The sequence below is a fragment of the Schistocerca americana genome, chromosome 8, assembly GCF_021461395.2.
Source record: "Schistocerca americana isolate TAMUIC-IGC-003095 chromosome 8, iqSchAmer2.1, whole genome shotgun sequence".
In the NCBI taxonomy this organism is placed as follows: domain Eukaryota; kingdom Metazoa; phylum Arthropoda; class Insecta; order Orthoptera; family Acrididae; genus Schistocerca; species Schistocerca americana.
The window spans coordinates 307,147,779-307,172,270 of record NC_060126.1 but is presented as its reverse complement, the minus strand read 5'-3'; the positions used below and the strand labels follow the sequence as shown (position 1 = coordinate 307,172,270).

At 36.8% G+C, this 24,492-nt stretch overlaps 1 protein-coding gene across 1 annotated transcript in view; it reads right to left on the bottom strand.

Moving 5' to 3' along the window:
• Positions 1–23,772, bottom strand: part of LOC124545787 (SANT and BTB domain regulator of class switch recombination) — a 133,005-nt gene extending 109,233 nt beyond the window's left edge. The window contains exons 1-4 of the mRNA XM_047124734.1: positions 23,072–23,772; positions 7,636–7,748; positions 4,937–5,050; positions 3,829–3,982 (exon numbers count right to left, since the gene is read on the bottom strand). Coding sequence (XP_046980690.1) covers positions 3,829–3,982; positions 4,937–5,050; positions 7,636–7,748; positions 23,072–23,772 — 1,082 coding nt within the window. The remainder of the gene's footprint in view (positions 1–3,828; positions 3,983–4,936; positions 5,051–7,635; positions 7,749–23,071) is intronic.
• Between the last annotated feature and the right edge of the window lie 720 nt (positions 23,773–24,492).

Sequence of the window (24,492 nt, the reverse complement as noted above, 5' to 3'; positions counted from 1 at the left end):
GTGATTTACCAACTGACCTGCCTACACTGTGATGCATTCTATGTGGGAATGACCAGCAACAAACTGTCCATTCACATGAATGGATACAGGCAGACAGTGTTTGTTGGTAATGAGGATCACCCTGTGGCTAAACATGCCTTGGTGCACGGCCAGCACATCTTGGCACAGTGTTACACCGTCCGGGTTATCTGGATACTACCCACCAACACCAACCTATCTGAACTCCGGAGATGGGAACTTGCTCTTCAATATATCCTCTCTTCCTGTTACCCACCAGGCCTCAGTCTCCGCTAATTTCAAGTTGCCGCCACTCATACCTCACCTGTCATTCAACATCATCTTTGCCTCTGCACTTCCACCTCGACTGACATCTCTGCCCAAACTCCTTGTCTTTAAATATGTCTGCTTGTGTCTGTATATGTGTGGATGGATATGTGTGTGTGTGCGAGTGTATACCCGTCCTTTTTTCCCCCTAAGGTAAGTCTTTCCGCTCCCGGGATTGGAATGACTCCTTACCCTCTCCCTTAAAACCCACTTACTTTCGTCTTTCCCTCTCCTTACCTCTTTCCTGATGAGGCAACAGTTTGTTGCAAAAGCTTGAATTTTGTGTGTATGTATGTGTCTGTTTGTGTTTCTATCGATCTGCCAGTGCTTTTGTATGGTAAGTCACATCATCTTTGTTTTTAAACAAATATGATGTGTCTTACCATACGAAAGCGCTGGCAGGTCGTTAGAAACACAAAAAAACACATACATACACACAAAATTCTAGCTTTCGCAACCAATGGTTGCTTTGTCAGGAAAGAGGGAAGGAGAGGGAAAGACGAAAGGATGTTGGTTTTAAGGGAGAGGGTAAGGAGTCATTCCAGTCCCGGGAGCCGAAAGACTTACCTTCGGGGGAAAAAAGGACAGGTATACACTTGCACACACACACACACACACACATTCATATCCATCCGCACATACATAGACACAAGCAGACATTTGTAAAGGCAAAGAGTTTGAAACTCACATAAATAGGTTACATCATCTTTGTTTATCATCAAACCAATCTCTGGACTGAAGACCAGAGATTTGTTTGATGCTATATACAGGGTGTTACAAAAAGATATGGCCAAACTTTCAGGAAACATTCCTCACACACAAATAAAGAAAAGATGTTATGTGGACATGTGTCCGGAAACGCTTAATTACCATGTTAGAGCTCATTTTAGTTTCGTCAGTATGTATTGTAATTCCTCGATTCAATGCCAGTTGGCCCAATTGAAGGAAGGTAATGTTGACTTCGGTGCTTGTGTTGACATGCCAGTCATTGCTCTACAGTAATAGCATCAACAGGTTAGTATTCATCACGAACGTGGTTTTGCAGTCAGTGCAATGTTTACAAATGCGGAGTTGGCAAATGCCCATTTGATGTATTGATTAGCACGAGGCAATAGTCGTGGCGCGGTACATTTGAATAGAGACAGATTTCCAGAACGAAGGTGTCCCGACAGGAACACGTTCGAAGCAATTGAACGACGAGGACACCTGCAATGGACGAGGCAATTCTTTGTGCAGTTGACGATAACCTAATGTCAGCGTCAGAGAAGTTGCTGCTGTACAAGGTAACGTTGACCACGTCACTGTATGGAGAGTGCTACGGGAGAACCAGTTGTTTCCATACCATGTACAGCGTGTGCAGGCTCTATTAGCAGCTGATTGGCCTCCACGGGTACACTTCTGCGAATGGTTCATCCAACAATGTGTCAATACTCATTTCAGTGTAAATGTTCTCTTTATGGATGAGGCTTCATTTCAACGTGATCAAATTGTAAATTTTCACAATCAACATGTGTGGGCTGACGAGAATCCCCACACAATTGTGCAATCACGTTATCAACACATATTTTCTGTGAACGTTTGGGCAGGCATTGTTGGTGATGTCTTGATTGGGCCCCATGTTCTTCGACCTATGCTCAATGGAGCATGTTAACATGATTTCATACGGGATACTCTACCTGTGCTGCTAGAATATGTGCCTTTATAAGTACAACACAACATGTGGTTCATGCACGATGGAGCTCCTGCACATTTCAGTCGAAGTGTTCGTACGCTTCTCTACAACATATTCGGTGACTGATGGATTGGTAGAGGCGGACCAATTCCATGGCCTCCACACTCTCCTGACCTCAATCCTCTTGACTTTCATTTATGGAGGCATTTGAAAGCTCCACTTTGGTTGTCATCCACAGCACCTTTACAGCACAGTGGTACATTGACAATATTCCAAGACCCATTTGTTGTCCTTCAGGGCAAGCCACCCTAGATTTACATTTCAACAAGATAATATCCATCCTCACATAGTGTGTGCATCTACTGCTTCTATTTATGCTTGGCGACCGCTACTTTGACCAGCGAGATCACTGGATCTCTCTCCAGTTGAGAACATTTGGGACAACCAGCTCAGGATTTTGATGATCTGACATGTCAGTTGGACATAATTTGGCATGATATCCCCTAGGATGAAGTCCAACAACTCTATAAATCAATGACATGCTGCATAATGCTTGCATAAGGGCCAGAAGTGGACCAATGCATCACTGACTTGCTGAATTTGTGAAGCTCTCTTACTTGTCAATTTTGTCTTAGAGTGTATTAGTGCTTCTTTTACAGCCAGTTACTCAGGCAGGAATACAGTAAGCCAAATATTTTTCTAGGAGGGAGGAAATGTAACGACACAAGACAGGTGGCCTGTGCCACACCCATGGCATGAATCACAGCCACTCGATGCAACATTTTGCCATATCACCAGAATCCTCAATAGTGACCCAGTTTCCCCAGCAGTGACCAGCCTTCAGGAAGTTTCAGTGTTAATGAAGTATGTGGCAATACTTGTCTTCCACATTAGCAGGTCAGAAGCATGACTGGGCCTGCATCAGTGCTTGCCATGTGCTGGTCTGTACCATATGATTGTCAACTCTCTTCAGAGTCAGCTACCATTGTTGCAGCTGGGCTTCAAACCAGCAACCACTGCCTAATGCCCTAGGCATCAGATTGCTTTCACTCTTCCGCTGTCTCCATGGGGCCACCTGCTGGAGGATCCTATTGCTACCTCATGATCTAAGTTAAGAAATGAGGCTCTCCCAGCTTCATGCCATTGAGGTCTGACATCAAAAGATGTGGTAACACAGCCAATGGTCTAGGATTCATCACTCCAGGCAACACTGTTATCTTCCACTAGGCTGGCCAAAGGCCTGTCTAGCTGCAACCATTTGAAGACATGATGCTGTCATGTCATCCTGACACAGCAACACAGGACTGTGCTGATAGCAAAGCATCTTGTCACCAAGCTGCCTCTGAGAAACTCTTACAGTGATGTGTCAATGCTGTTGTGCCTGGGTCCAGATTTTAATGGCCATTGCCTGCCATTTGCCCACAGCTGCTCTACATTTTTTGTCATTAAGAATCAAGAATTTTGATAACACATGGCTGCCTTCATCATCTATGCTTCCACCTACCTCCAGCAGAGAACCACTTGTGCATTCCATTTCTCCTGACACCTTTTTGCATAAAATGTCAAACAAATTTGTTTTACTGCTTTTCTACAGCATCAGGATATCATGTATGTAAGTAGATAATTATTATGGACTATAGTAATTTATACATTACCACAGAAAGATAATGTAAGATTAATTCAGGTTATAAAATTAAATGTTTGTTATTAAAAAGTATCTCATGATACACAATAATGAAGCTAATCCATCCTGCATTAGAGTATTAATGATTTCAAAAGTTACATACAATCGTAGCTAAAGTATATCAATGAGTTTGGATTTAAAATTTCACCTGGTAAGAATGCTGTCATTCAGACAAGATAAGTTAGTAGATGCCTTCACTATTTCATTCATATTATTACGACAAAACTCCAAACAGTCTTCCAATAAGGGATCCATTTGCAAGAAGGCAGCTGACACTAGTATTGGGATAACATTTGCAGCATCTGTAAATGACAGATCAGTCCTCAGGAAAAACATCACAATAAAAACTACAAAAACCACAATGCATGTCTTACTGCGTAATTTATAAGCATGTCAATTTGTTCTTTTGATCATGATTCTTCTGTTGCTTTGCATGTTATTTAACTGGTGGGAAAATAATTAGCAACAGGAAATATCAAAGTGTTCATATAACAGCACATAAATAAATTAGTTTGTAAATGAAACTAGTAATGTACTCCATGAAACTAATAATGTTAAACAAGATGAAAGAACAGTAAATTATATGCCTCAACAATAATTACTTTGTCAAACTTTTTCAACAAACATTGCCAGACATGAAAAAAGTGATAAGCAACAGTTTAAAATTCTACAACTGACCAGGGGTCAAACCCCAAACATTCAGTCTGTTGTCTGTCACTTCCTTGCTGAGCTACCTATCCGCACACACCCTTAAAAATCTATAAATAAAATAACACTGATTTTACACTATAAATTCATTTTCTAACAGAATAATGAAATAATCAGGTAACATCAAGTATTCAGCTAATGAAAAATAAAAGAGTGGTATTTGGACAGTTTGTGGTAGTTACCTTTTGGAAACAACAATGTTGTTTAATCAACCGTTATTACAAAGAAACACTTTCACAGATTAAAGAAGAAGAAGTTACCCTTAGAATTGCTCTTTACATTATTCTCATCCATATACTTGTGATCAAAAATCTAAAAATCATTTGAGAAAATCTTTAGTTCCTATAACATACATTTCTGTTTATAGAAAAATCCTTTAACCTTGTTACATATTACCTCCATACGGCATCCATATGTGCTGATCTATGATTTCATGAGCCAAATGGTTAATTGTTTTTCTTGTGCTTTTGTAAAAGCACTTTAATAGGGCAATGACTGGGGTATTTTTCTATTACAGAATATTTTCTATTACTGAATAAAGAACTTACCAAGCTTTGGTGCGCACTGCTCTGTATTGATATCCTTCTTTACCCATCTCATCAACCAATCAAATATTGTTATGTCACAGTGAACTGATATGTCCATATCTTCAAGCTTCTGACCTGAAAATAAAAATTATAAGCCGCTTCAACCCAGTGCTAAACCATACTAACTACTTCCAAAAGGGTGAAATGGGCTGATAATATTGGCCAAAGCAAATACTGGGGCGCAACAAATTAAAAATCCACGTGGCTTTATGCCCCTCAAAGTTCTCACACCTCCCATCATAAGACTTCCTACTCTTCAAGACTCATGCACCCCTGCTTTCTCCAGCTCTCCAAAATACACAAAAACAACCTCCCAGCCATCACACTGAAGCAGGCTTCAAAGCATCAACAAATTGCATTTCAGCCTTAGTAGATCAACGCATCCAACCCATCGCATATAAAACACACTAAACACTTTCTGAAATGTTTGAAATCTATTCACACCCCTCTCCTGCCTGAAATCTTCCTTGTCATTGCTGACATCACCTCACTCTACAGCAACATACCATGTACACACCACTTCCTAGTCATACAACACTACCTTTCCTAACACCCATTTCAAAGTCCTATTGTTTTTTGTCACTCAATCCAATTTCATCCTTACCCACAATTACTTCACCTTTGAGGGTTAGACCTACAAGTGAATTAGGGAGGTGGTTGTGGAAATCAGGATGGACCTGTCCTGTGCCAACATTTTCACTGGCTTCACACAAAAATGTTCCTCAACACAAGATAGTAAAAATTTACTGATAACATCTTTGTGGTTGAAACTAACATAATAAAAATGCTCTGCTACATGCAACAACTTAACTTCTATTCCCAACTTAAATTCAGCTGGTCATTTTGCAAATCAAAGGACACTTTCATTGATGTTCACCTCCATCTGACAATGCTCACATACAAATCTCAGTCCATAAAAAAAGAAGAAAAACAGCCAATAAGCAACAATAGTTCCTTTTAGCTGCCACCCATTGCAGATTCTTTGAATTTCATCTCTGAGGCTCACATCCAAATCTCAGATCTCAGTCCATACAAAACTGACTATAATAATAATAATAATAAATCAGAAGCCCCTATCTTGTCTGTCAATACCAACAAAATCACAAGTGCCTCCTTAATACATTATTCCTGCAAGACTGGCTTTCTCTAGTCAGGCCTTCAAATGAGATCATCTCTCTCTAATATCATCCTCGCACCACTCATTGCTACTTTCTGTCACTCTTCTACCATCTACAACATGTCTGTCAAACCTTGACATTCCGTAACCATTACCCCTGCAATTGTTCCTACTGTTCTGTCAGGACTGGAAAAGGAATTGGACCTGGACTCCTTGATCTAATTATTCAAATACTTAGGGTTGTGGAATGGAAGAAAAGCCATCAGGCAAAATCAAACAATGCAAACTCCAGTTTGGAATATCAACAATATTAGGAAAAGGATAGATTGCTACTCACTGTAAAGACAACCCATTGACTCCAGACAGGCACAATGGAAAGAACATTACACATTATAGCTTTCGGTCAAAGCCTTTTTCAACAAATAAAACATGTACACATTCACAAAAGTGAGCACACTTTAAGCACACGACTGCTATCACCAGCAGCTCCGACCAGAACTCAGAGCTGCTGGTGATAGTGGTCATGTGTGCATGAAGTGTACTTGCTTGTGTGTATGTGTGTGTGTGTGTGTGTGTGTGTGTGTGTGTGTGTGTGTGCTTTCTTTGCTGACAAAGACTTTGGCCGAAAGCTTTAACGTGTAACAGTCTTTTCATTGTAACTATCTGCAACTTAGTGGGTCGTCTTTATGGTGAGTAGCAATCTATCCTTTTCCTAATATTGTTGATGTTCTAAGCTCGAGTTTCCATTGTTTCATTCTACTACTTACGTAGAGTCATTCTGTGCAATTGTGACATAGTTAAATTAGGTAAGCTGGACAGAGATTTCAACTAGTTCAACATTTAAATACATTAGTATTTATCCCATGAAGTTTCAGGCTTGCAACCAGATAATGCCAATATCTTCCCATGGCATATTGGGTGACAACCAATCAATCATCTTCAGATTAAAAAATAAGGTGATGATTGCGGAATGGTTGTCAGTCAAAATATTGTGGCAAGATGTCGACAACATCTGGCTACAAGCCTGAAATCTCACAGACTAGGCATTACACTAGGAAAACTCAGAGAATCACATGTTAGTACGTGGCACCAGCTCTTATCTGTGACCACTGTCCTTTAATCTCTTTTTGTTGTCAGTAACAGTTCTTCAGCTTGTATACTACGTACTTCCTCCTTCACTACACTTAACACAAGAGCATGAATTTCAAAGAATCTTTAACCTCCCATCCAGCCTTCACAGTAGGAATTCTGTAACATCAGATAATTCATATCTGTTTATAGTCACGTATATTGAATGGTTTAGCAGTTTGGTTCTCAACACTCTTTTATGTGCTCATTTTTGTTTTTGTCATCTAGAAATAAGAATTCGGACCCTATCAACTTCTCATTGCATGACAGTTACATTGTCATGGGGTTTACAATGATCTTATTAACTATGATACAACTGTTATGCTATTTGCTGTCTGTGATCCTAATTACTGTTAGTATGAATACATAATATGCTAAATTGTAGGCAACAAATAATATAAATTAAAATATTTACCTGTTGTCACTTCAGCAAAATATCCCATTTTTGAAACTAGGAGCTTCTGAGAACACTTGAAATCTCTTTTTAAGTTTTTGACTTCATCACAGACATGAATTTCCACTTCAATGCTTCAAAAAAAAGGGTATTATCAATATAAGCTTTCATATGAAACACATGAACAGCAGAGGCCAGATATTCAATGCATATAGATCAAAAATAAAGCATATTTAAATGGTTTTGGTCATAACTGTATAACATCCATGTTTTATCAATGTACTTATCGCATACACTCATCTCATAAGAACATTAACCAGAATTATATATTTAAATAACTGATTTAGTTGTTTTAAAATACAACAAATGCAAACCAAACACTGAAAAGTATATGCTCGTATCAAATACAATGAACGTACTTTCAAAATCTCTAAGCAGTCTATGGTGTGACAGACACTCATCGCACATAGAGATTTTGGACCTTAGAATTATTATTTTTGTTCTTTTTTACTTGTATTTTGATAAATGGGAGTTTTTATTAACAATAATTTGTTTAGAGTTAAAATAATGAAAACACAGTTGGAAAACAAATATGGAATAAAGAAAGACCTATTGCCCACCTTAATGAGTCAAGTAACATCATGATATCAACATTGCATGTGTGTCTTTGACCTACAATTTTTTTAATACAAGGAGTGATGTAAAACAGAATGAAAAATGTTTTGAATTATGATTTACAATGCTCCTATAATTACATTAAGAGAACATGGCTGAAACAGGACAAAGTCAACCAGGATTGGTAGTTAAACAAATACAAAACAGAAACTGAAAAAAATCATTGCAAGAGAGAGAGAGAGAGAGAGAGAGAGAGAGAGAGAGAGGGAGAGAAAGGGGGGGGATGGGCAGATAGAGCGGGGGAGCATATTTCAGTCATTTCACATGTATTACGTTGGTGCATAGGTTCGTAACATTTCTGTTTTCCATCTTGGCATTCCGGTTGTTATGGGTTTGTTTATCGACTGTCATTTTTTATTTGTAGTTCACTGTCGCTATTTGAGTTTACATACATTGTCTTTTGGAGATAATGACTGGTGCTATGGACACTAGAAAATGGATTGCCAGGAGGGGAAATTGGAACATTTCCGACATATTCTTCTGTCTTAGTTCAATACAGGGGTGCACTGGAGGCAGCCAGAAACATTTGCACAATACATGGAGATAACCCCATTTGACATAGCATGGCAAGGAAATGGTTTTCTCATTTTAGGGAGGCTTGTTTTGACATTAGCCACTCTCCACATTCACAAAGACCTTTGGGGTTTGATGAAAATCATTTAAAAGCATTAATCCACAATGAAGCACATCAGCATACTTCAGGACCGGCAGCTGTGATTAACTATGATCATTCTACCATTGTGCAACATTTGCATGAAATGGGAAGGTTCAAAAATTGAGTGTATGGGTACTGCATGCTCTAAGCTAAAATCACAAAAATCAGTGGGTGGTCATATGTGCATCTCTGCTTGCTTGTCATCCACTGGCTCATGAACAACATCGACCTTTCCTATACTGTGTCATTACTTGTACAAGAAATGGTGTCTTTATGTTTACTTCAGGAAAGGGAAGGAATGGTTGAGCTCAGACAAAGCATTAACTTCCTGTTGAAAGACCTGTGCACATCCAAAAAAGATAATGTTATGCATCTGGTGGAACAGTGATGGTGTGGTGTGCTATGAATTGCTTCCCTAAGGGGTAACTGTCACTGCTGAAATTAACTGTCAACAACTAAGATGTTTTGCAGATGAAATCCAAGAACAATGAGTAGGAATACTGCATGAAGTGATGCTACTCCACGATAATGCCAGACCTCTTTCTGCCAGACTGATAAATAAACATGCAGATGCATGCATGAATAAAATTTTCCAAGCATACAAGTTGTAATATAAGTAAATCGAATCCACTGTTCTTTAACTGCTGTTGATTGCAGGCAAGTGATCAAACTTTGACTACTCTTGACTGAAAGCTCTGTGTCCCTTGCAACCCAAATTTCTATGTATTGAAAATTTGTTCTGATTGTAACAGACATTTTTGGCTACACCAATAATTTTTTTTATATTTGCTCCATCAGTTGTCATAGAGTAATTCATGTTTTCATTATTGTTTTATTTGTCTCAAGTTATGTCTAACACTGCTAAAATTTTAAAATTTACTGATAGCCACAACCATCTTTTACTCACATTGACATAACAGGTATTGTGTGAGATAACTTCTATGAGTTAATCCCATCAAATCAGATATGAAAGCACTTCAGTAAGGAAAAATCGATTTAATGTTGGAACACGAAAGGGGACTGGAAAATGACAGGAGAGTCAGTGGTGAGGTATGGATATGGGTAGGAAGCAGCTGAAAATGGGCATTGGCAGAGATCCAAGACAAGCCATTGCAGGAATGAAGGATGTGCCTGAGGCATAGTTCCCATGGTATGGGACGACGAGGGGAGGGGGGAGGGGGGGCATCCAAATGGCATGGGTCCTGAACAGCTGTGTGTGGGCATTGTGGTAAGCAGCATATTCAGCAAGCAGATAAACGAATTTGTGACTAACTGCAGTTTAGAAATAACAGACCCATATGCAATTTTGCACAGCAACTGTAATACTGTTGGTATATAATGTGGCTGCTTTCACACATCGCTCTACAGACAATGCCTGTGACTGGATTGCAGTAGGAGTTAGTGGGTGGTCATTTGTGATAGTTCTTGTATCTGCGTTGTACACATGAGAACAATCCATGAGGGGCAGTACTGAAAACAAAGATGGGCAAGGTCAATTCATATTCACTTGGTATCTGAAACATGGTGTAGTATTTTAGTGAAATTGTGGAGAAAGTCTGAAATAATTTAAATTACAGAAAGAGACTATTAGACAAATGGAAGGGATAGACCAAAGACCATCATTCATACAGCTGTTTAGGAAAAACAAAATCTGGCACTTCCATGTATTTACATACCAGGAAATGTACTTATCATAAAAGAAAAATTAATCAGCACAGTCCATGCATCACTTTGTAATGAATCTGTACACAGCTATCACACAAGATATATAAATGATGTATATGCACAACTGATAAATACAGCACTATTACAAAAGGTCATGCTTCGTACAAGCATCAAACTGTATAATACATCATGCAAATCCAGAAAAATAATAATGGACAGAAACAATTTCATATCAACTGTGAAGGGTTACTTGATCAACCACTGCTTGTATACAGTAAGGGAGTGTTCAGAAAATCAAAACCGTAGCACCAATTAAAAAGTAAAAATGTATAGAGTAATAAAATATTGTATAATATTACTTTTTGCTAAAATGATGTCTGTAAAAAATTTCAAGAAATTAAGCAAAGGTCTAGCATTATTTATACACTCTACAGTCCTAGAGTCATAGGACCAATGAACAAATAAATGCCTCCTAGATGTATATATGTGAACACCACACAATTCTAATTGCTGTGCTCTCTTTTGTGCAAGGAATACCTCCTGCTAATTGAGGAGTTACCCCAGAATACTACCCCCCAGAATATCAGCAGATCAAAATATGCAAAATAATGTCCCAAAAGGCAACAATTAGACTTATGGAAAAGGAGGTGAACCTAAACATATTAGCAAATCTACTGTATCGTTTTTACAGTTCATGTTTTCAACAATATTCTCAGCCATGGACTTCAAACATCCTACCCTGCTTATTATTTTTGGTTTAAATCAATGCGAAGTGTAGTGAGTTTAAATGTAATCTATTTTTGCAAAATCAATTAATCACTTTGACAGAAACATTATTTACTATTTTACTTTTTTGCCTTTCTAGAACAATTTTATCACTTGTAAGGTAACAAATGTGCTTCCCTTATTTGTATTACCTGAAAATCCTAGCCTAGCTTTCTGCTTCATGTTTCTTAAACTGAAACTAAATCAAGTATGTGCTTGAAGCATGTATTCCACAAAATTTAATTTTTTAATTGAATATTATTTTTGACACAATTAAATGTCTTCAATAAGTCACAAAAGAATCCAAACTGGTGACAATTTATCATTTAACAATGTTGAGATCAGCTTAGTTAAAAGTATAAATCACTATCCCAGTATAGCAGCACTTCTGATATTAAAAATGTCATTGACCAAGTATCTCATTACTACCCAGCTGAGTGGCAACCATCGAGTACATAATTAACTCAAAAAATTTTGAGAATGTGTTAAGTAGTGAGACCGACCAATACTTATTTACAAATGTGTTTTGTGTCTCTTATAGAGACACCTAACAATGGCAGTTTTAAAGTCTGGGAAAATATCCTGAATTCCTGATGAATATCTCTCTACATATTATAAAACAACAACTTTTTAATGTGTAATGGAAGATATCATCAACAACATACAAACTTTTACTTTTGATTGTTATTATGAATTCCCTTATTTTAGATAGAGATTTATAACGAATTTTCATTTCACTAAATTTCCACTGTACTGTTTCCTCAGTACATTGCTCTTCTGATTACTTGTTGAACCAATGTCCTCATCTGCTATTAAAAAGTAGTTATTGAAAATGTCTGTCATACATGAACTGCCTTTTTTTTAATGCTCTCATCCTATTTAATAGAAATAATGACATCTGCTTTGGATTATTTCCTTGTCTCTCTCTTAATAGTATTCCACAATGATTTGATTTTATTGTTCAAGAAGTTATTTTTGTGAAAACCTATTGTTTCATTTTATAAATGTTCTTAATATTTTATAATAATGGTTTTAAAATGAAAGTAACTCTATATCCTTACTTATTCTAGCTGTCTTGTAGATTTTCCACTTTGTATAACAAAGTACAATAATTACAAAGTAAATTTAATTTTTTTAAATTAGACCTTTTCACGAGTCTCATTAAAAATGTACCACATTCTCAGTTCCTTAGTTCCAGTAGAAACTGTCAGTCAATCTGTGTGAACTGTTGAAGTGGTTTTCCCTTTGATATTCATTCTATGATCCTGATGCATCTGTCATGTGTATATGAGAAACATTTGTTTGTTTTTGTATGGTAAAAGGGAAATAATAATATTTTTTATACAGATGGCATGTGTCATCTACATTCATGCTATGCAAACTAATGTGAAATGCATGCTGAGGCCTGTAGTTGCCACAATTTCTTTGGAAGTAAAATAATGGAAAAGGCAACATTTCAATAACAGTTTGGGTCAGGAATGAAGGCAGTAATAACGCTGTTACGATAATTAAATTTTCAGACTATGATATTGTAAGGCATAAACAAATACCTATATTAAACAAGTATGATAGCACAATCTGTGAATGGCCCCTTCATGAATTTGCATAAACTGACATTAGTCTTCTGTGACACTCATATAAATACTCATTGTATTATTAATAATAAAAGTTATACTTTTGTATAATGCAAGTTAAGCATGAGATACAATGTAAAATTCATGTACACATAAACTAATATACTATTCACTTGCAGAAGATCTCAGGTAGCACTCAGTATTCTATGCAGCACTCAACACACTAAGTTTTTGGATGAATTTACTGAACGACTCCGTTGCAAGGGCAAAGTTTGTAAACAACAAAATCTGCAAGATTTCAGCCCCCCTCCCAGGTACTATCTTGCAGCTTACTGCCCTCATGCAGCCATAAAGAGAACTTTTACACGTATCTTTTTCCACGCTTAGTTTTCATCATAAAAAAATGCAAAACACAGTAAACATGGGAACAGAAGTTACTTGATTCAAAGAAATGTGGTGACATAATATTGTCCAAACAATTTAGTGTATTGTGTGTGGTTAAGAAGAATATGCTCATCAGGAATGCGGCAATGAATACACTGTAGCAATTTCTAGTGCAGGACAGTAGACATTATTCTAAAACCATATTCATAGATGCAGTTATTTCAAGATTGGAACCATGACTGATTTGGTTAGGTTCAAGAAACAAAAATAGATTCAATTGCCTCACCTTTTCAGCGTACTGGTACTTCCAAAATAACAGTAGTCAAATTTTTAATTTGTATGTCCACAGTATCAGCAGCTGCTATATAAATAGTTTATTAGTACTGGTACTGTGTATGAACTACTGAAATGGATTTTTTGCCATGATATAAATTTTGATTTTATTCTGTTAAAACCTCTTCAATGACAGGTTTTTTTTTGTCAGTTTCTGCTTACAATGGGCCCTGCATGTTTCACTGCAATTTTCCCCATTGGCTTTTGTGCTCTGTATGAAAAATAATGAAAATGGGAGGTCATAAACAGTGAACCATGAACAAAACACAAGACAACAAGGCTGACTATGAACTCTGTCAGAAAGGTAGACTTTCTTTAGATGGACGATAACATGGACTAGCTAGCCACAGAGTAAAAGGGAGGGGAGGGGAAGGATTGTCCCTCAACTCCCCACTTTAGCCTTTGCATGTGTTCTTCTGAGCTGCCTATTGAATAAAAATCATTATAACTTTGTTGGGAATGATGATTCCATAATAGTAATTATTACAACCACAAGTGCAGAAATTGCATGTGACATAATTGTAATGCAGAGCGAAAGTAAGTCAACAGATGGCAATGCAATTGAATGACTAATGTTAATGACAGGTAACTGGACTTATTTGAATGATACAAAGAGTGATAACATTGAGAGAAATGAAAATACTAAAGAACCAAATGTTTCAGAGTCCAAGTAATTATATATCCAGGTCTACAGGAATAGCTATAAAGAAAGATAAGGCAACTTTTTACGAAATATGCATAAAGAAACTATTTTTGCTGTACTGTGTTAGTCTCACATAAAATGTTTCAAGGTTTAAGACCGAATGCATATATATATATTAAAGTTTTAAATTTAATAATTGCTACCATTAGGTTACATTTTGATGATGTTTTAATATTAGAACAGCCCTAACAACAGACCATCACATTTTCTCCTCCACTAATCAAGTTCTTAACCCTCTAAACATCAAAAAATAAAAAAATGAATCGTAGAGAATTGATGGACCTTCCAGAGGACATCTTTCCACATAATTATTTAATGGCTGACAAAAGGACTAAGTAAGCAATCATGGCTAATCACAAAATCTTAATATCATCATCAAAGCACCACAAAACTGGAAGCTCTTGTAAAACAAGAACCAAAGTGACATGTGATAATATCGACCCACCTTCCACCAGCTTCAGAAAGTGGCAGCATTTTATTATGTCATTAAGACATGCAATTTATTCTTATGTAAATCATGATTTAAAAAAAGGAGAAACCAGACAAACAGCACAACAAAACCAGTAATAATATTAATATTGAAAATAAAAAATAATAAATTAGTAAATAAAATAAAATTTAAAACTTATTTCACTGATGTTATGTGCTTTTAACCATTCTTTATAGTTATTAATGAAATAAAGCCTTTACAAATTGAAACAACATTCCAATGAAGATATAAAATACTCACCAAGAGGCAGCATATGTAGGAGCAACATAAAGGTGATATAAGAGCTTGCCTTCACAACCTGAAAATTCTCAATCAAGAAAAAATAGACTAAAGGGGTCAAGCAATTGACACTATTCAGGAATCAAGCAGGAACGTGATCAAGAAGCCCTTGTCAAGGGAGACACAGACATGACAGGACAAGAGCAAAATCAATAATGAAATGTTAACATCAGAAGTTATTTGGAAATCTTAGAGGTCAAGTGTGGCAGAGAACCCAGTGTATATCTCAGAGATAAAGATAATGCAGATTAAAAATATAAACACAATCCAAGAAAAAAGAAAATAAATAAAGAAAAACAAAAAGTAGTGGAAAAAAGTACAAATCACTCTTCCCAACAAAATATGCAGCAAAAAGTGAAAGTGCATAAATGTGGAAACAATGGCAGAAATTAGTGAAAATTAAGGGACAAAGATAATGTGGTCAGTAACAGATTTATTTTAAGCTTGTTGCATGTTTAGTTCAATTCTTATCATATACATGATGGAGGAATTGTCATATGGAAAGAGAGAGAGAGAGAGAGAGAGAGTACAATTTATATTTTTAACATTTAAGGGAAATAACATTTTCTTAATTGCATTTTAACCTTTTCTTAATTACACTTTAGATATTTTGTCTTTTTTTCACATCCAAGACGAAAAAAAACCGGAAAAACAAGGTTAATACAAAGGTTTATATAAAAAAATTCCATTAAGGGAAATACCATTTTCTTAGTTACACTTTACATATTTTGTCTTCTTTTTACACCGGATGAAAAAACAAATGTTTAGACAAGAAAATCAAAAGTTGAGCACTATCTATTTACATAGCAAAGAAATTTATCAGAAATATAGAAACTCTGACCTAATAGTAGCCTCTTTAATCATTTTTTAAATATATGTAAGTTTTGTTTGTTTTAAAGGTACTGAACATTATTTTGGGTAAATACATCACACTGTTTTGGTACAGGGCTTTTGAATGTATGTTTCTATGGAAATCATGCATGTTTCTCATTTGATAGTTGTGTACTTCACTATTTAGAGAACAGAATTCTTGATTTGACTTGAGGAAACATACTGATCCATAGATGAATAAACTAAGGAGGGTCAAAATTTTCAACTCCTTAAAGAGTCCTCTACATGGATCTCTACAGGTAACACCCTTCAGAATACAAATAGCTCTCTTTTGGAGCTTAAAACAACTTTTTGTGAAATCTGTATTCCCCAAAATATAATACCATATCTTCGATGGCTATGTGTGTACGAGTAATAGGCACATAGTACTGTTCCAAAATTGCAGTTTTCTTTAAGTTAGTCAGGTAGCAAGTGTGAGATTCAGAGAACATTTCCATGTATGGATTTCTAGGGTACTGGTGCTATGAAGAAGAATTTAAATAACTACAATGAAGAAGTAGGCAAGAAATTTACAATTGCTGCAACATAGTATATGCTCTGCAATAGGAGTGTTCACATAGATATTAATCATATGATAAAGAAATGCCATAATGAGGACAAAGTTGTGAGGGTAATGAAAAGTGTTTGGGTGGAGTGTAGTAATTATGGAAGAGATAGATGTCAGAAAAATATAGCCTTAGATGAGAAATTTACTGATACACTGCACCTCCAAACAGCCATGTGTGGTAAGTGGTAAACTCTTTTGCTGATTCTGGAATCAGACAAGGCTAAAAATGGTGTTCAAAATATGTTTGTGAACTAGTGTGTTGGATACTGTCAAGAATTGATGGTACTTGTCTGGCTAGTTGTACATTTAATGAATAAGCAACCGAATGGACATATTTACTGTAAAAATCATGAATTTCCGGAAGAGGGTGTCATATAACAAAGAGAGCATAAGCATGGATCTTACTATATGAAACAGGCTTTCAAAAGCAGTCAAATTGCAAAAGTGTGGTAGATTCAATAAGGAGCAACAATTAACAGCTGTTGCAACACTTTTGGCTATTTTAGCCCGCCACACTCACGTCCTGTGTGTGTATGAAATACCAAAGTAGCAGCAGCTTGAAAGTTAGCGATTTTGCATGTCTGTACCACACAACAATTAGATACAGGCAAGTGTTTGTTTTCCTTACTTCTGTTTATGACAATGCTTGTATATGTAGGCCCTATCTCCATTGATTAAGTTGTGAACAGGTAAAAAAGTACACAACAAACTGCAATGCAATATCAGCCAGCTATTAGAAAATTTTATAACATAGCTGTAACTGCTGACCAATATGTTATTTTTATTCTAGATGAGCAATCTGCTGCCCTACATCCACCTTGCAACTTTCATTCCCCGCAAAGAACTTGAGTTGAAGTCAAAGCATTTCAAATTACAAAAAAGAAGGCTATACTGAATACTGCAAAGGTAGAAACGTGAGAAATATTCACTATAGAAATACTGCCCGCATTACGCAAACACAAAAAGAAGACAATAATTAGATACAAAATGAAATCAACAGCAAGCAGCTCTATGAACATATACAGATCACATTCCTTCCCGCACTACGGATTCTAGAAAAAGGTATTAGTAATTCAAAAAGCTCTAAAAATTGGTTTCTACATAATGTATTTTTAAAATGTATGAATAAAACCTTCCTAGACAGTTTTATTTCTAGCTTAAGTAGTTTAAGTGCATAACAACAACTTTATGGGTATTAATGACATGAGACAAAAAGATGGTATCTAATGCAAAAAGTGTGAGACAGAAAATGGAAGAGCAACATCCACAAGATTTTTTCCTCTAAAACTACCCGAAATATAGCCACATTCATAAGCCAAGTACATGGCTGTGGACAATTTTATATCTGTGAAATGATGAAAATGCAGCTCTTTTAAGATGGTCAGTGAAAGTATGCTTCCTAGATTCATTTGAGTTTAGTTTATTTTTGGACATGAAGAGAATGAAAATTTCTGACATATTCCAGAAGCATTCAATAATGTCACTTAATATGTTAATGTATGCCATGAAACATAAGAAAGCTATGATCACTGAATTAAAAAATTCTGGACATCAGTAATTTTATTGTAAGGAAACAATCCTGTTCCAAAAATTGTAAAATGTAGAGCTTTCACTGTAAATGTTTCATAGTAATTTATAGACTCATGAGCAGTTTAATCAAGACATAGCTAATGTGTTTGAGTGGAAGCACTCTTGTCACCAGGATTAATGGAATGGTGTGACATTTTATGTGGTTTGAATTCTGTTAGAGGTAATGCAGATGCTGGAAAATTTATACGTAACCATTCAAGGGAGTATTCTGAGTGTGTTAATTCAAGAAAAAACTCCACCATCTGAATCAGCTGCTGTAGGTAACAACATATTGATGAAAAGCATCAGAAGCAACTATCACAGATTGTAACAGTGGGCAAATGAGCCACAGTGCACAAAGTTATTAGTCAGTCTGATACTGGTGAACAGTGCCACCATTCAGAAACAACTCCTCTCTGTGTGTACAGAAGCCACTGGCCCATATATGCAACTCAGCTTTTATTTCTCAGGCCACAGAGATTGATTGGACACAGGAGCAGCACAATGGATCATCATAGTACATGCCACGGACACAGTACAAAAACAGCATGAAGCATTTCATCCTGCTTCCTGAGAGTGCAGTATTCAGGCAGGAGGTGAAAGTATTCTCATGTAGCAGATATTTATGCAAAAAATTGTGCCTCCAAATACGTAAAATATCATCCTCTAGCAGGGAAATGTATGAACCTATTGAGCACATTTGATTATTTCATCAAAAGCACCCCCCATACATGATTGTAGTTTCTGCAAGACAGTTCACTATCCAGCAGATCCCAAAAATTGTCACAGTGGTTCAATGAACACTCCACAGATATGTGGGTGCTTATGGGCACTTCTGGGTTAACTGACTTCACTTCTATGAAGCACATCTGGGATCACATCAAGCAAGATGTACATGTTTTTGACTCATTTCGAACCAATACTCATAAGAAGTTGCTATTATTTATTTGTTATATTCATAATATGTTGTAGCAATTTGTTTTCCAAACATGTGCAACAGACTGCAGTTGCTCTCCTCTCTTTAGAAAGATGTAATGTGTATATACAAATTGAAAGAATGTTACCAATTGGAGAAAAATTAAGTGCGTTGTAACAAATTCATTCACGTGAAAAACTTTAACCAGCCAATTACACGAATAAGCGCAAATTGCCAGAACATCTAGTCATTACACTAAACTGACCTCCACAGTTATGGTGCAATATGTGAAGGAAAGCTGCTACAAAAATCCGATTGTGAGAAAAGGGGGGAGTGGGCACCCATTGCAGACACAGTTGTAGGGATACAACGTTTCCTGGCAGTCTGGTACCAAGGTTGTAGCACACGAGGCATGTCAGTTTTTTCAGAACTGTGGGTGATGCTTCACCTTGGCTTGTCCAAGGAAACGTTCAGGGGTGGTTCCTTAAGGTCATCCCTGCTTTAGTTGATATCCTGAGCCAGGTGATGAGAGAGCCAGTCAAGAGACAAATTTGAATGGCAAAGGTAAAAGCCACCAGTTTCTGTTGCTTAAAGATATCTTACATAGCCATTCGCGGCCTACTGCTGGAAGTTTATAAAGAAATGCACCAATATGTGAGCCACTTCTTCTGTACATGAGGCTAGGCCATCCTGCCGTTACCTTCCCTTGTTGTATATGTCATCTAAATTCTGGTTACACCCTTGTTAGATTACTCTTTGGGGTTATTACACAACTCTTTGAGTTGATTGGCCGTAGGACGGGCAATATGTTCTTCCTAGGTATTCTGTAAAATGTGTGTGTGTGTGTGTGTGTGTGTGTGTGTGTGTGTGTGTGTGTGCGCGCGCGCGCGCGTGCATGCATGCACATGTATGTTGCTAATATTGTTCCATTTAAGTGCAACAACTTTAATGAAATGACTATGGTTCTAGCTGGCCAATTTTAACTATGTTCTCACTGTTAAAGGCTTCAATAAACTCTCTCTCTCTCTCTCTCTCTCTCTCTCTCCAGAAGAACAGGATATGAAACCCTCCTGCAAGTAGCCAATGTCCAAATTTCTTGCACAAGGTACAAATGATACGTATTGCCATTGCTTGCGAAATAACTTTACAGCACAGCAAAATATCCCAGAATCCATTCCGCTTCCAGCTTCCAACACTCTTCTACTCCTCCCCCCCCCCCCCGCCCCCCCCCCTCATTTTATCACATGTGGAGCAGGAGGACAGTTCTCAATGCTTTCAGAGTTTTGTAGAGTCCAAGCTGTGATGTCAGTTCATTCATCATGTAGCTCATTGCCGTCATCAGGATGAAAGGTAGTACAACTCACTGAGATTTTTAACTCCGTTGCTCATGAATAGAAAGACTAGGTTACCTTTAGTGGAGATACTCATTTGGCTGGATTTCTTAAGATGTACAAGTATTTATTTCTCTGATAGAGCTAGTAATTACTAAATCCTATGACATTTTAATTCCAGTACTTAATTTTTCTTTGGGCGGTAGGTAAATCCACCAGAGAAGCAGAGCCTGCTGGAGCAACAAATGACCAAAGAATCTAACATACCATTATGGTACCGTGACACTCTGGTTACGAATACATTAGTTACAGACCACTCTGCAGGCATTATTGACATTAATATTCCAATGGAGGGAATATGATTATCTACAGTTCAGAATTACTAACTATAAAACATGGTGTTTGCAAAGTGTGGTAACTGATAGTATTCAAACACTATTTAAATAAATTTCCTGAAAAATATAAATCAGAAAGTTGCCATGTATGCCAGTGACATAAACTACTGAAAAGCTACAAATAGGCCTAAATGTTTAATGGGAAGAATTATTTTAATAAGCAATCAAAGTGAAAACTGTTCGAAAATCAGTGTGAAATATTTAACTTACACCTATACATAAATGATGTTTGTATTACATTAATATTGCAATAATTAATCCCAACTCACATTTTTCTCACAAAAGATACTTGAGAGCTACGGATCAAAGAAATCAGGTGGATGCAATATTTCTTGACTTCCAAGAAGCTTCTGACTTGCGACCACACCAGTGTTTGTCAATGAAAGTGCACTGATATGCGGTACGAAACAAAATTTGCCATTGGACTGAGAATTACTTGGTAAGGAAGACATGGCATATCATCTTGGATATGAAGTCACTGGCATATTAAGAAGTAACTTCAGCTACGCCCCAGGGAAGTGTGTTCAGACCCTTCCGTTTCATGCTGTATGTTAATGAACTGGCATACAATATTAATACTAACCTCAGAGTTTTTGAGATGATGCAGTATTCTATTATGAAGTAGTATCTGAAAAAATACTGCACAAATATTCAGTCAGATCATAATAAATATTGATAATACATATGTTGAAACATTAGAAACATTTTTACTTCTTATAAGAACAAATAGTAACAGACTAAATCACAAGTTCTTTTCTTTCTTTTGGTGGTGAACTGTTTCAGTTATCTTAACCATCATATAACCAAAATTAGTTTATCCACACCAACCACAGTTGGTGATGGCTATTTTTTCGCAGTATGCAGACATTGAGCACAGGCTCCTCATATGTTCTGTGTAAATTTATTTTGGTCACATGAAGGTCATGATAACTGAAACTGGTCACCACCAATAGAAACATAAGAATTTGCAATTTAGACTGTTACTATTTAGATCTTGATACTTTTTTGAAGGGGTACAGTGACTGGCAATATAATTCAAATGTCCAAAAATGTAAAATTATGTAACACACACATATGAAAACATTATAGTCTATACCTGTAATATCAGTAAGTCACAAATGGAATCAGTCAACTTGTCCAAATACCTGGGAGTAACATTTGTAAGGGTATGAAATGGAATGAATAGACTGCCTTAGTTATAGATAAAACAGATGGCAGACTACACACCATTGGTAGGACATTGGGAAATGTAATCAGTCTACAAATGAGATTGCTTACAAAGAACTTGTAAAGTCCAATCTAGAATATTGCTAGAGAGTATGGAACCCACAACAAACAGGACTAACAGGGAATACTGAACACATACAAAAGAGGTCAGCATGAATGGTCACAGATTTGTTGGAACCATGGGGGAGCATCACAGTAAAGTTGAAGAACCTGAACTGGCAGACACTTGAAGACAGATGCCAACTATCCCACAAAAGCCTACTTAAAAAGTTTTAAGAAACAGCTATCAGTAAGTGATCTAGGAATAATCTACAACCAAAAAAACAATTCTTCCAGCACTCCATACATGAATGTAAAGGAAAAAGCCGTAATATGCGATAAAGTGGTGCGATAAAGTGGAAGTGCCTCTGCCATGCAGTTCATAGATGTTTGTAGAGCAATTCTTGAAGATTTAAATGTAGTAGTAGATGAAGATTTAGAGTTTCCTACTTTAGATATTGCCCTGCCCCCCGCCCCCCCCCCCCCCCCCCCCCCCCGTGATGACTTTGTTACCTAATGTGACCGTAGCCAAAATTTATAATGTATGATGATTTTAATGTATATATGGAGGAAAAAGACAGATTTAGGCCTAAATTATTTGCGGCAGGTTACTACCCAACCTGAGATAATACCTGTCCAGAAGCTATTATGCAGCTCAATACAAACACCAGTTGCAGTCAGTCTAATATTACTAGGCATGCAAGACATGTGTTCAGTAGCAAAATCATCGAAAAGCAGTACCAATAATAAGATCATATCAAAAATGCATTATCATTACTGACGGCAGAAAAAATTGAGGGGACATAGCAAGTGATGCATTCAAGTCTGTCTTTAAACTCTTTCGAAATAAATTTAATCGTATTTCACACACACACACACACACACACACACACACACACACACACACACACACAATTCTTCTTAAAATTCTGTTACCATAGGGCACAATGTTCAATAATTTATCCAGTACAGGAAATGTTCCAGTACTATTATTGTAACTATGTGGCAAGCATACTTACTCTCCCCCAGATGACTTCCTTCTCCCTCCTATGTTTTTCTCTCTGTGAACTTGTTGATGGTGTGAATGTTTCTCTGACGACTTCTTAGATTCTCCACTATGTGTCTTTTTATTCTGTTGCTGGTGAGAAACACCAAGTTTGGGGACAACATAAGGTAAAACAGAGTCTAGAAGTCCTTCCTGGATAACTTCATTGAGTTTACGTTTCATCAAGTGCTCCATATTCTTGCACCCGTCTAACAGTCTTTTGTTTGCGATTAATTCACTTATAGCATCTTTCCTGTTCTTTTTAAGTCTCTCCAACGGAGAGCATGATGCATTATCAATTGTCTGTATCTTGTTTTCGTTTTCAGTCTTAGTTTCTTCTTCGATATTTTCTTCAGAGCTTTCTTTATTTAGCTGAACACGTTTCGGAAGCTCCGGGTAATTTAAGCCCATCAACGTAGATACAAGTTCATTTGCAGCAACCTCTTGCCAGTCAATTGCTACATCAGTTGAATTACCATTAACATTTTCGTTTATTTGGTAGGCCGTTCGAAGAAAACAGAGAAAATCTTTGAATGATATTTCTGTGCAAGCTCTTTTATCATTTCTGTTGCTGTGCTTGGACCCAATACCTTTTCTATTGGAAATACTTGCTTGGGAAAAGCTTTTGGACTTCGAAGTTGCCGAAGTTGTATTGTCGGTATTTATCTTCGCCATTGTGCGTAACTGTGAAAACCTGCGTTTTTAAGTCTTTTATAACGCATTCTTCAAAATACGTAATGTCATCTGCAACGGTAAAAGAAATGAGACAATGAATGATAATGCAGTTTTATTCGTACCATGCGTTCCTTCGTATGCTAATATCGCCTCGTGCTTCGTTGCTGGGTTAATATTACAAAGACTCGTAACTGTGTCATACTATCTGAACGTTAGTTACCTGAATCGATGAACAGTCCAGAAATAACACACAGACCAGAAAGTTTCGAACACAAAGTAACTCACAGTGTCTCCGGATTCCTTACTTGTTTGTTTTGTATTGATCGCTTTTAGCATTCGAATGTTACAACTAGGTACACGTCTCATTTATTTCTGATTGTTTGTTATGGAAACCGTAGGTAAGGTAACGGGACAGTTTGATGCGCTTGGTTCTCCTCAACTGCCCACGTTCTCAGCGGAAATTAATTTTGCGATTTGAGCATTTTAAATTAATTGATCGAAATGCTAGCGCCGTTATATAAAATGTAATGATAGATCTGAATCACCCGTATATGTTCTGTGCGTTACAGCCATAGCCTCCATATTTTCTTCGCAGTCTGCTGTGTCTCGACTATTTGCGTGATTGACGGTACGACATTACAGTTTTTTTTTAAATAATGGTTGGAATCAATAGGACTTTAATAAGGTATTCTAAAGGTGCATTTGCATCTCTACAACTTT